General features: G+C 41.7%; 1 protein-coding gene across 1 annotated transcript; it reads left to right on the top strand.

The window, feature by feature from the left end:
• Positions 1-699: 699 nt before the first annotated feature.
• On the top strand, positions 700-13,875 carry LOC122753746 (calmodulin-like protein 12). Its single transcript, XM_044001397.1, is given in 3 exon segments — positions 700-1,128; positions 2,981-2,985; positions 13,386-13,875. Coding segments are annotated over 3 exon segments (921 nt in total). The 5' UTR covers positions 700-702.
• The last annotated feature ends 801 nt before the right edge of the window (positions 13,876-14,676 follow it).

The following is a 14,676-nucleotide window of genomic DNA, read 5'->3' as shown; positions in this document are numbered from 1 at the left end:
AGAAATGCCATCCGGAATCCCATAGAGAGTGCTACTGCAGGGGCTAGATTATGAGACTTGGAGTCATGAAGATATGGATTGAAATCTCATTTCTGATACAGACTATGAAATCATGGGGGCAAGTCACCAACCCCTCTGAGCCTCAGTTTCCTTTTCTGTAATTTGAGAAGGCTCAGAATTAGGACCTTAGATCGCCTCTAAAGGCCCTTTCAGCTCTAGATGTGAACTCTTATGGGTCACTTAACCTCTCAGGGCTTCATTTCCTTATTTCTAAAAATGAGGGGGGTAGCTAGGTGGTGCAGTGGATAGAGCACTGGCTCTGGATTCAGGAGGACCTGAGTTCAAATCCGAATTCAGACACTTGACACTTACTAGCTGTGTGACCCTAGGTAAGTCATTTAACCCTCATTGCCCTGCGCCCCCACCCCAAAAATGAGAAACTTGCATTGCATTGCCTCTTGGACCCTTGCCAACTTACTATCTGTGATCCTGTGTCTGGGTAGTTAACAATGAGGATTTCAGTTTTAGTTGTATTTTTTAAAATCCCAGATCTGACAGGACCAAATAACTAAAGTCATTGTCTAAGATGTCATAATCCAGCACTCAGTTGCTAAGTTGCTAAAGGTTAGGGGTTATTCCCAGTGCAACAACTAAGCATGGAGGGTGGCTGATGGGAACTTGGCTACTAATCGATCTATCAACATGGCTGAACAACTGACAGAAGAGCAGATTGCAGAATTCAAAGAAGCCTTTGCTCTGTTTGACAAGGATGGAGATGGTAGTATAACAACAAAGGAATTGGGAACTATAATGAGGTCACTTGGTCAGAACCCTACAGAAGCTGAATTACAGGATATGATCAATGAAGTGGATGCTGATGGTAATGGCACAATTGACTTTTCAGAGTTTCTGACGATGATGGCAAGAAAAATGAAAGACACAGACAGTGATGAGGAAATTCGAGAAGCGTTCCGCGTGTTCGACAAGGATGGTGATGGTTTTATTAGCGCAGCAGAACTTCGCCATGTGATGACAAACCTTGGAGAGAAGTTAACAGATGAAGAGGTTGACGAGATGATCAGGGAAGCTGATATGGATGGTGATGGACAAGTAAACTATGAAGAATTTGTTCAGATGATGACAGCAAAGTGAAGACCTTGTGCAGAATGTGTTAGATCCTGGTGTGACTTTGTTCATTTGTCTCTTCTTTGTTTGTAACTTCTCTGTAAAAGGTCTCCCCTCCTCTACTGCATGTGTAGGAATTAGAACTTCATTCCTCCATGTTTTTATTTTGGAAAATTGATCAACTAAAATGTTGTGTGGGACTTCCTCTGGATGTATCTAAGCCATTCTGCAACCTAAACTTAGAGTAAATGCTATATAATGACCTTCTTGTGTTTACCTTCTCATTTAGTAAATGTTTCAGGATGAAGAATTAATAGTGTCATTGTTATTGATCTGTGTAAAGCATATGAGTGGGTACTTAGAAGCTACGGCTCTTGAGTACAGAAGTATAAACATGTAGTTCCCCAACACCAGGTTTACTCTTTTTTTGTTTGTTTGTTTTGTTTTGTTTTTCAGGGCAATGGGGGTTAAGTGACTTGCCCAGGGTCACACAGCTAGTAAGTGTCAAGTGTCTGAGGCTGGATTTGAACTCAGGTACTCCTGAATCCAGGGCCGGTGCTTTATCCACTGGGCCATCTAGCTGCCCCCCAGGTTTACTCTTAAGACCCTGAGATTCTTGCTGGGAGGAAGAATAGCTTAAGCTATCAGCCACACCTTAGTTGAGTTTGTGGTGAAGTAGGAGGCAGTTAGGTGGTAGCATAGGGATAGAGGGCCAAACTTGGGAGTCAGGAAAATCTGAGTTTGACTCCTGTCTCAGACACTTCTTTAGCTGTGTGACCCTGGGCAAGTCACTTAACCTCCTCAACTTTGGTTTCCTTCTCTGTGAATGGGGACAATAATAGCACCTATCACTCAAAAGGTCTTGTAAGGATCAAATAAGATGATATATGTACAGCATTTTGCAAAACAATGTATTATATAAATGGTAGCCATAATTCTTTTTTTTTTTTTTTTGCGGGGCAATGGGGGTTAAGTGACTTGCCCAGAGTCACACAGCTAGTAAGTGTCAAGTGTCTGAAGCCGGATTTGAACTCAGGTATTCCTGAATCCAGGGCCGGTGCTTTATCCACTGCGCCACCTAGCTGCCCCATAATTCTTATTTTGATACAGTCTAGAGTAGAGAAGATTTAATGGGGAGGTTCCATATCACTGAAGTATTCAAACAGAGGTGGGATCAATCAATCCGCAAACATTTATGAAAGTAAGCCATGAATATACAAAGGAATAATCTAAACGTGGCAGCCAATCACAGACATGAGGTCCTGCCCGTACCATGTGGGCAGGAAGGGAGGATGAGTGAAGCACGTCAAAAAGGAAATCCCTGTCAGGGGTTGGGGGCAGAAGTCACCAATCCAAACTGTCTGGCTCATTAGGGAACAGTCTGGACCTCACATCACCTTCCCTTCTGAGCCTCCACGCTCTCTCTCTGGATGCACAGACAACTGAAGTAGTGTTAAGAACTTTTAGCAAAAGTAGCCTTAAGCCGGGGATCGTAGATCTTCCCAGTCCCGAGAAGTGGTAATGCAGCATTACACACTTTCAGGAAAAAGCAGTTCCCTTTATTCCCAGAATCTTCAAAGTTACTCTTCCCTCTGTAGGCTTTGAGGGGTTTTTCATCTCTCTAGAACAAGCAGCTGATGCAGTGGTTAGAGTGCTGAGCCTGGAGATAGAAAGACCTGAGACCAAATCTAATTCCAAACACTTCTTGACCCTGGGTAAGTCATTTAAGCTATCTGCCTCAGTTTCCTCAACTGTAAAATGGGGATGATACGAGTACCTGCCTCACAAGATTATTGTGAGGATCAAATGAGATTTTATTCATAAAACATTTAGCATAGTGCCCTGCAGTACAGAGTGTGAGTGAAACTTTTCCCCCAGTCCTAAGTTTCTTAGTGATTTGAGACTTTACTTTAGTAGCTGATGACGCTTTGAGCAATAAACTGTTGGAAAAGATGTAATAGTTGACTTTGGTATACTTCTGTTCTATGTAGGTGTCATTTTTATAGCTTCATTATATTATATAGTATGCTTTAGAAGCTTCCTTGGATGATGATGAATTAAGTGTGTTTCGGATGCTTTATATTGGGGTGGCTAGGTGGTACAGTGGATAGAGCACTGGCCCTGGAGTCGGGAGAACCTGAGTTCAAATATGGCCTTGGACATTTGACACTTACTAGCTGTGTGACCCTTGGCAAGTCACTTAACACCAATTAGCTCACAAAAAGATGCTTTATATTAGAAACTTACTTATACAAGTTACAACTTGTTGGTTAAAATGTGTAATCAAATTAAAGGTCAACTAACCAAAAATAGATGGAGTTAACCAATCAGAATTGTCAAAGGTAATACAAAAGTATGTGTAGAGCACCGGCCCTGGAGTCAGGAGGACCTGAGTTCAAATCCGACCTCAGACACTTAACACTTACTAGCTGTGTGACCCTGGGCAAGTCACTTTAGTAAGGCAATTGCCTTACTAAAAAAAAAAAAAGAAGAAGAAAAAAAAAGTATGTGAAAAGGGGTTATTGCAAATGAGGATGCCATATATGCTGTTGAGGGAGGAAATACATTCTATTTCTTAACATTTGAAGCATATTTGAGGCATGCATAATACAAATGTTTACCCCCTTATGCCTTAAAAAAAAGTATGGTGCTGTAAGAGTATATATGCAGAGTGGCTCCAGGGCTGGGAGAGAAAACAGCTTATAAATTCTTTAATGATTTTTGGAGCCAAGAGAAGCTTGCTGACTGGTTTTGCAAGAGAAGAAGATCACAACCCATCTTTTCTTGACCAAACTGTCCACGCATCCTTTCTGTGTTCATAAATATAGAATGCGGGTTATACTTTGGCTTAATTTCTCCTGCTAGATTGCAAGCTTCCTGAAGGACAGCTTGAAAGGTTGGAAGGAGGGAGCTGCTGTGCTGAGACAGGAGTGGAGCCCAACCCCACAGTCATCCTGACACAGATCCAGTCCCAGGAAGGCCTCATCAGTGAAAGAGACCCCCCAGAGCCTCTGAATCAGCTGAAGTGCCAGTGTCATCTGGAACTAAGCTCACAGTCTGGTGAGAGGGCTTAGTGCTTGGCAGAGGGGAGATTACAGGGGTTTATGTTGGTGCTGAGGCAGAAGTTGGGTTTTTCACCCCTGCTGGGAACCAGGAGGTAGGCTCGAGTAGCAGTGGCCCAGGTAGGGGAGGGGCACAGACTCCTCTGAGCTGACAACCACAACACACAAAGCTGGTTGATTAGCAAGTTGGTCTGGGGTCATCTACAGACCAGGGAACAGGCCAGGCGAGTGAAGAACCTAATCCTCCTTAAATCATATGACCTGGGACCTTCTAAAGCTCGGGATAGTTCAGCCTGGAAACAGTGCCCCATTTTAAGGAGCTAAAAGTCAAAAAAAAAAAAAAAGCTAAAAGACAAGATGAGCAGACAAAGAAAGGTGAGGACCATAGAAAGTTTCTTTAGTGACAAGGAAATTCAAGGTGCACCCTCAGAGGAAGATATAAATGTCAGGGCCCCTATATCTAAAGTTTCCAAGAAAAATATGAATTGGTCTCAGGCCACAGAGTTGCTCAAAAAGAACTTTGAAGATAAAGTTAGAGAGGTAGAGGAAAAATGGAAATATAAATGAGGGTGATGCCAGAAAGACATGAGAAAAAAGTCAATAGCTTGAAAAGCCAAATTGGCCAAATGGAAAAGGAGGTACAAAAGCTCTCTGATGAAAATCATTGCCTAAGAATTAGGATTGAACAAATGGAAGCTAGTGACTTTATGAGAAACCAAGACACAATAAAGTGAATGCAAATGAATAAAAAAAATAGAGGGCAATGTGAAATGTCTTCTGGGAAAAACTGCTGACCTGGAAAATAGGTCCAAGAGAGATAATTTGAAAATTATTGGTCTACCTGAAAACCATGATCAAGGAAAGAGCTTAGACATCGTCTTCCAAGATATTCTCAGGGAAAATTGCCCTGATATTCTAGAAGCAGAAGGTAAAACAGAAATTGAAAGAATCCACCAATCACCTCCTGAAAGAGATCCCAAAAGGAAAACTCCTAGGAATATTATAGCCAAATTCCAGAGCTCACAGGTCAAGGAAAAAATATTGTAAGCTGCCAAAAAGAAAGAATTCAAGTACTGTGGAGCCCCAGTCAGGATAGCACAAGATCTAGCAGCTTCTATATTAAAGGACTGGAGGACATGGAATATGATATTTCAGAGGGCAAAGGAATTGGGATTACAACCAAAAATCACATATCCAACAAAACTGATCATAATCTTTCAGAGGAAAAAATGGGACTTATGAAAAAGAGGACTTTCAAGTATTTATGATGAAAAGACCTGAAGTGAATGGCAAATTTGACTTTCAAATACAAGACCCTAGAGAACCACAAAAATTGGATTTGGGGGACATACCTGGGGTCGTGCAGTGGGTAACTGTCTTGTGTCTGAGGCCAGGTTTTGGCTGGGATCCCCCTGGGTCCAGGGTGGATATTTTGTCCACTGTGTCACCTAGCTGTCCCAGGATGACATCTTTAGGGTTAAATTGAAGGGTGAGGGGCATGCATTGGGGGAAGGGGAAGGGCAGAGGTAGTATGGGGTGAAATCCCACATGAAAGAAATAGGAAAGGGCTTATGGAGTGGGGAAAGAGATGGGGGAGGAGCAGGGCAATGAATAAATTTTATACCCATCAGAATAGGCTCAAATACCTTAATGTCATCAGAGTTGGATCAAGGAGGGATTAACACACACATACAATTGGGTGGAGTAATCTATTTAATCTGGGCAGTAAATGAGGCTAACACTCATCAGAATTGGCTCAAGGAGGGAATAACATATATACTCAATTGGGTAGAATAATCTATCTAACCCTGCAGGAAAATAGGAGGGGAAGGGAATAAAGAAAGAGGGGCAAAAGAAGGGAAAGCATATTGGGGGAAGGGACAGACAGAAGCAAATCTCTTTTGAACAGGGATAGGGTGAAAGAAGATAGATAATAGAGTAAATATAATGGAGAAGGGAATAGGATGGAGGGAAACAGTTAACAATAGTAATCATGAAAAAAAAAAGGGGGAAATTGTACAAAAACTATTTATAACAACTCTTTGTGGTAGCTAAGAATCAGGAATCAAGGGAATGTCCATCAATTGAGGAATGACTGAAGAAGCTGTGGTATATGATTGTAGTGGAATGGAATATAGGAAATGACAAACGGGATGATCCCAGAAAAACCTGGAAAGACTCATATGAACTGATGTATAGTGAAGTGAGCAGAACTGGGAGGACATTGTGCATAGTGACAGAAGTATTGTTCAATGAGCAATTGTGAATGACTTAACTACTCTCAGTAATACAATGATCCAAGACAATCCCAAAGGACTAATGACAAAGCATATTATCCACCCCCATAGAAAGAACTGATAAAAAGAGCACTTGTGGATTGTACATATATAACCTGGTTGATAGCTTGTGGAGGGGGGAGGAAAGTGAGGGAGGGAGAAAAATTTGGAACTCTAAATCTTAGTAAAATTAATGTTGAAAACTACATGTAACTGGAAAAAATAAAATAAATGTTTGTTGTTGCAAAAAATTTAATTTAATTTAATTTGATTTAAAAAAAGATAAATGCAGCCAAATGCCATTATAGCAAACATTGTACTTCTTTTAACTATTTTTAGATGTCTATAAAAGACTCAGGGTATAAATATCTGAGGATCCTGAAGCTCGGGGTCTTTGGGTCTAAGACCTGAGACTGGCTTTATTGTGAGACAGGATCCCTCTCTCAATAAACCTATTTTCTTTGGCTTGGAGATTTGGGGTTTTTTTTTTTTGTCTAACAGTGGGACTTAGACATTTTTGTGACAATAGTAGGTACTCAGTAAATGCTTGATCTCTTCCCCTTCCCCTCTTAAGCTATAAATGGCTCTAGAGAGCAAGGCAACCCTCCCTCTCAGCCAGTTCTTTACACAGTTTAGGATTTGTCGTTTGCAAGTCAGCTCCCAGCACCAAAGCTTTCCTCCAATCAGATCAGCTCTCCACCACAGATACAAAAGCCTACTTGTCCACTCTACTTAGCTCCTATCAGCCTTCTCTCAACTTCCCAGCTCCTTAGACTTCTGTAGTCTGTTTTCTTTAAGCAACTTTTCTCATCTACTTTTCTCATTTGTCTTGTCAAGCTGACTTATGCTTCTCACTTACCTGGCATCTAACACTCCAAATCAGGGCCTCCTCACTGGTATGTGACCCATCTCAAACTTAGATGGAGAAACCAAAAATGCACATTTCCATCCAGTATGACACAGTTATTATATAATAGTCACATAGTCCCAAAATAGTTCTGAGATAGAATCCCTAAAAACAATCATAGGCAACAAGGAAGGTACCAATAGATATGGAGTAATGGATGATGTATGGGGTAGCATAATGAGGACATGGAAAAAGGTTACTCCCAACCACATAGTAGTCCAATGTAGAATATCAGTGCCTATGATGGTCCTCATATGTGGGTGCTTATATCTTAGGTGATATTGGTATGTATCCTGTTGAATATATAAATACAAAAAGAAAAGAAACTGAATGCTGTGTGATCATAATGATCAAATTCCTCCATTTCCCCTAACTTTTGCCCTATCTCTTTCATCTCCTTTTCAACCAAGCTCCTTTTTTAAAAGCTGCCTGTGCTCACTGCCTCAACTTCCTCTTCTCTTGCTCTTTTTGACCTCCTACAATCTGATTTCTGACCTCTTCAATAATCTTCTACTCACCAATTCTAATGGCCTCGTCTCAATATTTCTCTTTTTAGACCACTTGGCTTTATTTGACATTGTTGAAAAACCTCTCCCCCTAGGGACAGCTAGTTGGCGCAGTGGATAAAGCACCAGCCCTGGATTCAGGAGGACCTGAGTTCAAATCCAGCCTCAGACACTTGACACTTACTAGCTATGTGACCCTGGGCAAGTCATTTAACCCCCATTACCCTGCAAAAAAAAAAAAAAGAAAAGGAAAAAAAAAACCTCTCCCCCAGATCTTCTTTGCTCCTTTTTTTTTTCTCCCTTGCTCTTGCTACATGACTGGTGTAACGATTGGAATAACGCCACCTGCTGGATACTTACTGTAGAAGAGTTCTGCCCATGAAGCGAAGGTCTTTGAGGGCAAGACCAGGAGTCTTTTCTTTGGTATCAGGAAGTGACACGGACTAGTGGGAGGAGGAAGGAGGAGACTGGGGGCTCTTTCCTGAGGACGCTGGCGGAGAAGGGAGCTAAAAATGTGCTCTCCCTTTAATAGATAGAAATCTAGGCCTTTCTCTCTCTCTTTACCAAATTCTTATTCTCCTTAATAAATGCTTAAAAGTCTAACTCTTGCTAAAGCTTATAATTTATTGGCAACCACTCATTAGATATTTTAGACAGTTTAGCTAGAATTTTAGCCCTTAACACTGGTCCACCTTCTCTTCTAGGCCTTAATGATATCTTCCAAGTGACTCAGTACAGAATTCTTCATTGATAATAATGCTGAAGCTATTCTATTCATGTCCACCATTGATCTCTCCATTACCTTTGGTGTAACTAACAATTTGAATTCTTCAAAAATCGTGGTTTCCATGATTCACAGCCATATAGCCTTGCCAGAGTGTTGGTATTTATTATAGACACAGTGCTGGGTTTCAGGAAGAAGTGTGGGAGCATGAAAAGTACCTTAAAATTTCCCAAATGTTACCAACCCTGCTCTCTACCTGTTATTCAGTTCTGGGCTCAGACCATTGCCCATCTGCCCTGTATATCCAAGATAGGAGTATGGATAGACCAGTAAGATATGGTGGTTGTAATTGAGGGTCCCTCTGCCTCTAAATCCTCTGAACCCATGCATGGGTACTGTCTATTAAAAATTTATATTGATATCTTTTCTTTCATCACATTCATTTCTTCACTCTTTCTTACCCTCCCTAGAGAGCCAACCATTATGGGAAAGAAGAAAAAAGAAGAAATGTCAACTGTATGAAAATATATGCTATACTCTTCACCCAGAGTTCTCCACTTTTTTGTGAAGCAATTGAGGTTAAGTGACTTGCCCAGGGTCACACAACTAGTAATTGTTAAGTGTCTGGGGCCACATTTGAACTCAGGTCCTCCTGAATCCAGGGCCAGTGTTCTATCCACTGTGCCACCTAGCTGCCCCCACTTCTCCACTTTTGCAAAGAAGAATGAAAGGGTCATGTTATCTCTTCTTGAAGTAAAACTTGATCATTATAATCACACAGCATTTAGTGTGGGGTTTTGTGGGGTTTTTCCATCTTGGCACTGTTGTAATATTGTTTTTATTGTTTTCCTTGTGGGTCTTTCTTCACCCTGGGCCACTTGGTATCATAGGATCATAAACTTAAAGCTGGAAGGTACCTTAAAGGCCATTGAATTCACCCTCCTCATTTTAGAAAAGAGGATCTGAGGCTCAGAGAGGTCGAGTGATTTACCCAGAGTCATACAGCTTGTAAGGGTCTGAGGCAGGGTTTGAACCTAGTTCTTCCTGCCTCAAGCATTCTCTTCATCTCTTCATGATGGGTTGAGCAATGGGCAGACAGTAGTTTCAATCCATGCACCTCAGGATTTGGGGCTCAGCACCCTTCTGTTGCTGGGCTCACCTGTGTCCTCCCATGCTTATCTGAATTCTCGATATTTACCATTTCTTATAGCAGAGGCATCAGACATAAAGCTCTGGGACCCATGAATCCCTCAACCCTCCACAATGCAGCCAGAGGCAGATGGAAAGGTCATTAGCAAATATTTTAAAAATAAATAAAAATGCAACCAAACATAGATGTTAATTTGTCATTTCCGAAGTCAATATGCCACCACAGGGATCCCTAGGTGTGATTTAGTGACCCTATTCTATTTGGCTTTGACATCACTGTCTTACAGCATAGCAGTAGTCCATTACATTGCTAATTTGACTAATTGTTCCCCAATTTCTGGGAACCCCTTTTGTTTCCACTTCTTTGCTACAACAAAAAGTGCTGCTATAAATATTTTAGTGCTTTTCTTTCTCTCTCTGACAGGGCCAAATACATCAGTATTTTCAAAGGGCAGATAGAAAACAACTCCAAAGCATGCAACAATCTTATGCACTTGTGGCAGGAAGGAAAGATTAACTCACAAAGAAAGCCCTTTCATCCATTGGTATGGATAGATGTGTCCTGGCTCTGACCTGTGCCACCAGGAAGACAACCAGGGAGAGCAAGCTTTGCCGGTATGCAGAGGAGATACCAGCCAGGCCTCCCTTGATCACCCAACATCTCCCAAAAGATCTGCCCTGATTCCTGCCTGGGTGCCTGCAATCTACTATTAGACATTCACTCTTTGGTTCTTAACATTTGCTCATTCTTCTAGAAGCAATCAGCATGGTGGAAGGCATTATCTACCAGTAGGATCAGCTCAGGACAGAATCAGTGGAAGCGACTGAAGAGAAGCTGAAAGTTCACATGGAAACAGGACACAGGATTGGGGCAGGCCCCAGAGGAGAGAGCAGGAGTGCCAGAGATGAGCTTTGCTGACTTCATAGCTTTGCCTAAGGCTGATCCTGGAACTCAAGCAACAGATATTTGCTGGGACCCAACCTGGGCATGCACAGGCAGTGTAGTTCTGCCTGGGAGTCGGGGGAGCTGGGTTCTTATCCCAGCCTTCTTAACCTGCTCTCTAATCTTTGAATCCTCACCCTCTCTGGGCCTCATTGTCCTATAAGAAGAGGAGGCACCCAAGGTCCCTTCTAGTTCTGTTGTTCATAGGAACATGGGTTTAAGAGCTAGAAGAGACCTTAGAGGTTTTCTTATCTACCCTCATTTTACATATGAGCAAACTGAGGCCGAGGGAGGCTGAGTGATTTGACCAGGGTCACAGATAGGAAGTAGCAGAAGCCAGATTTGAATCCAGGTCCTTTGACTCCAAATCTGGTCCACTTTTTACCATGATGTCCCCTCATGCTTTGATGTCATCATTTGTAAAGTATGAATAGTCACTTCTGAGCTGCGCTCTCAAAAGGGTGGTTGTGAGAAGTAAATAAGAAAATGAAGATAAAAGTGCTGAATGAGCCATAAAGGCTTTGAATAATAGTAACAATAATAATAAGCTAACATTTGTGCCATGTTTTAAGGTTTACAAAGCACTATATATATGATATGTATGTATCATATATATACATATTCTGTGTCTATGTCTACGTCTACATCTATATAAAATTTGAACATTTGATCTTCAGGAGGACCTTGTGAAATAGGTGCTGTATTGCCCCCATTTCACAGATGGAGAAACCAAGGCTAAAGGTACTTAACTGAGTTGTATTGTAATTCCCTTGCTAAAATGTCAGAAACTGAGGCTGGGCATGCTAATGAAAGCATCTTGGATCTCAGTGTATAAGTAAAAAATTTTCAGTGACCAGAAGTGAGCTGGAAACCAGAGTTTTCCATCTGATCTTGATAATAAAGAGACTCAGATGAAGCAAGTCAAGAGAACCTGTTCTCTGATGCCCTCTGAAGTTGGCCACCATTTCCCTTCATTTTTTCCAGGGCCCCTTCAGACTCAGTCCTCTGCCAATCCCTCCCCTGGCATAGAGGTGACTGGATTCTCAAAGATTATACCAGGGGAGCGTGCTGCCAGATGGATGTCATCTCAAGAGTAAGCAAGGAAGATCCAGAAGGGAAAGGAAAGGATGGAGGTTATTTAAGGAAATGACTTGGGGATGAGTGGAGGGAGGGAGATGGAGGGGGGATGGGATCTGTAGGATTGTTAGTGCATTGGGAAGTGCAGAGTTAGATATGGTTCCTATGGGTTCTCAGGACTTCACCCCCATTGGATAATCTCCTCTACCCTCCCCCCCAACCACCACCTTATTATCATCCCAGCACTGCACAAGGCACAGATGGAGACTCCAGAGCTTGGCCCAATTCCTGGCACATTAAAATAGGTAGTTCACAAGCTTGTGGTTGACTCTCTGTAAAGTGCAAAGAACCAGAGAGATAGAGCTGGAAAATCAATTTGCAAAATGGACAGTTCAAGTCTATAACTGGCTGCCAATCTGATCATCATTGAAGATCATGCCTCTCCCAGTTCCTGAGAAAAAGGAAGAGGATATGGAATGTTGTCTCCCAATTAGAATGTAAACTCCTTGAGGGCAGGGACCATGTTTTTGCCATTCTTGGTATCCCACCCCCACCTCACTCCCCTTGGTATGGTGCCTGGTACCTAGTATGTGCTGACTGGCTTAGTGACCACCTCCCTGGGTGTCAGTGTCTTCATCTCTAAGATGAGAGGGTTCTACTCTATGGAGTCGTCCCTTCCATGTTTAAGCCAATGAGTCTATAAATGGTAATTTATGTGTCTAAAATCAAACCAAGATACAATGACATTGAAAAAGCTCATAAACAGATGGCTGGAGGCACTCATAGTGGCTACTCTCCCTTTTGCATGGTTTTCTTCTCTCTATTAGATAATAAATCTTTCCACTCCTAAAGCTTTTGCAAGAAATAGAAAATAAAACCTTGGGTCCAGATCTCTTGCTGAGTAAGGACACAGCTTTTATTCATTTTCCCCTCTAGCTTTAGTCTCTGTAAAAAAGCATGCCTTCCCCATTACATGGTGAGCTCCTGGAGGACAGGGACTCTCTTTTGCCTCTTTTTGTATCTCTAGCACTTAGCACAGTGCCTGACACCTAGTGGGTACTTAATAAATATATTGATTGATTTTCAATTGAGGAGGAGGAATTGGGGGGGGGGGAGGGTCTCAAAATGTCTGTTGTTGCCTAGGCTGTACGAACCACTCTTCTGATCCAATATGACCTTTATGCCTCTTGGGGGGGGATTCATAGAAGTTTGGAGATGGAAGAAGGAATAAAGGAATGAGAAGCAATTTTGCAAAGGAATTAAAGGTTACAAGTTAGCAAGTTTCTAGTGGGTTAATGCTGGTCCTGTGCAATAACTACAGGAAGCTAGGCGTTGTTCTTTCTTATCTCCCTCCTGACTCACATCCTTCTGAGCCCCAAGGGGACTTACTATCTTCCCTGTAGCCACCTTCTCTAATGCGGGTTGTCTATCTCAATTAGAGTGTGAGCTCTATGAAAGCAGAGAATTATTTAGATTTTAGTTGTGTGTTTTAAAAATCCCATATCTGATAGGACTGGCAGAGTAAAAGTCATTGTCTAAGATGTCATAATCCAGCACTCAGTTGCTAAGTTGCTAAAGGTTAGGGGTTATTCCCAGTGCAACCACTGAGCGTGGAGTGTGGCTGATGGGAACTTGGCTACTAGTTGATCTATCAGCATGGCTGAACAACTGACAGAAGAGCAGATTGCAGAATTCAAAGAAGCCTTTGCTCTGTTTGACAAGGATGGAGATGGTAGTATAACAACAAAGGAATTGGGAACTATAATGAGGTCACTTGGTCAGAACCCTACAGAAGCTGAATTACAGGATATGATCAATGAAGTGGATGCTGATGGTAATGGCACAATTGACTTTTCAGAGTTTCTGACGATGATGGCAAGAAAAATGAAAGACACAGACAGTGATGAGGAAATTCGAGAAGCGTTCCGCGTGTTCGACAAGGATGGTGATGGTTTTATTAGCGCAGCAGAACTTCGCCATGTGATGACAAACCTTGGAGAGAAGTTAACAGATGAAGAGGTTGACGAGATGATCAGGGAAGCTGATATGGATGGTGATGGACAAGTAAACTATGAAGAATTTGTTCAGATGATGACAGCAAAGTGAAGACCTTGTGCAGAATGTGTTAAATGTCTTGTATGGCTTTGTTAATTTGTCTCTTCTTTGTTTGTAACTTCTCTGTAAAAGGTCTCCCCTCCCCTACTGCATGTGTAGGAATTAGAACTTCATTCCTTCATGTTTTTCTTCTCCTTATCTCTCTGTCATTGTCCAGAAGCTTTATTTTGGAAAACTGATCAAGTAACATGTTGCATGTGACTTACTCTTGATATATCTAAGCCATTCTGCAATCTACACCTAGATGGAGTTGGCCAAATGAGGGAATATCTGAGTTATGCTTTTCTTTAAAAAAAAAAAGAAGTATTTTTCTTTAGGAGCTAATAGCATCATGTTGTTGAAGTATAGAGTTATAACTCAACGACCTATACGTACTTCAAGTTTCACTGTTGCAAAATGGGTGTTATCTAGGTTGTTTGGTCATGTACAACTCGACTCTGTGACTGCGTTTCGGGTTTTCTTGGCAGAGATACTGGAGAGACTTGCCATTTCCTTTTCCAGCTTATTTTTACAGATGAGAAAACTGGGACAAACAGGGTACAGTGACTTGCCCAGGGTCACACAACTAGTAAGTGTCTAAGACCAGATTTGAATTCATGAAGATAAGTCTTCCTGACTTCAGGCCCAGAGCTCTATCTACTGCACCACTTACTTGCCCCAGGTACTCGGACACTTAAAAAAAAGCTGCTGGTCCTATACCAGAAAACATTTTCTTCCATTGTTACTTGCTTTTAAAACTTTGTTTATCCATTTATTTTTTAAAAATCTGCTTATGGCCCAATTTGCCTCAAA

Source organism: Dromiciops gliroides, chromosome 4, assembly GCF_019393635.1.
Source record: "Dromiciops gliroides isolate mDroGli1 chromosome 4, mDroGli1.pri, whole genome shotgun sequence".
Taxonomy (NCBI): domain Eukaryota; kingdom Metazoa; phylum Chordata; class Mammalia; order Microbiotheria; family Microbiotheriidae; genus Dromiciops; species Dromiciops gliroides.
Note: the sequence above shows the minus strand (reverse complement) of the source record. Positions and strands in the feature narration are given on the sequence as shown.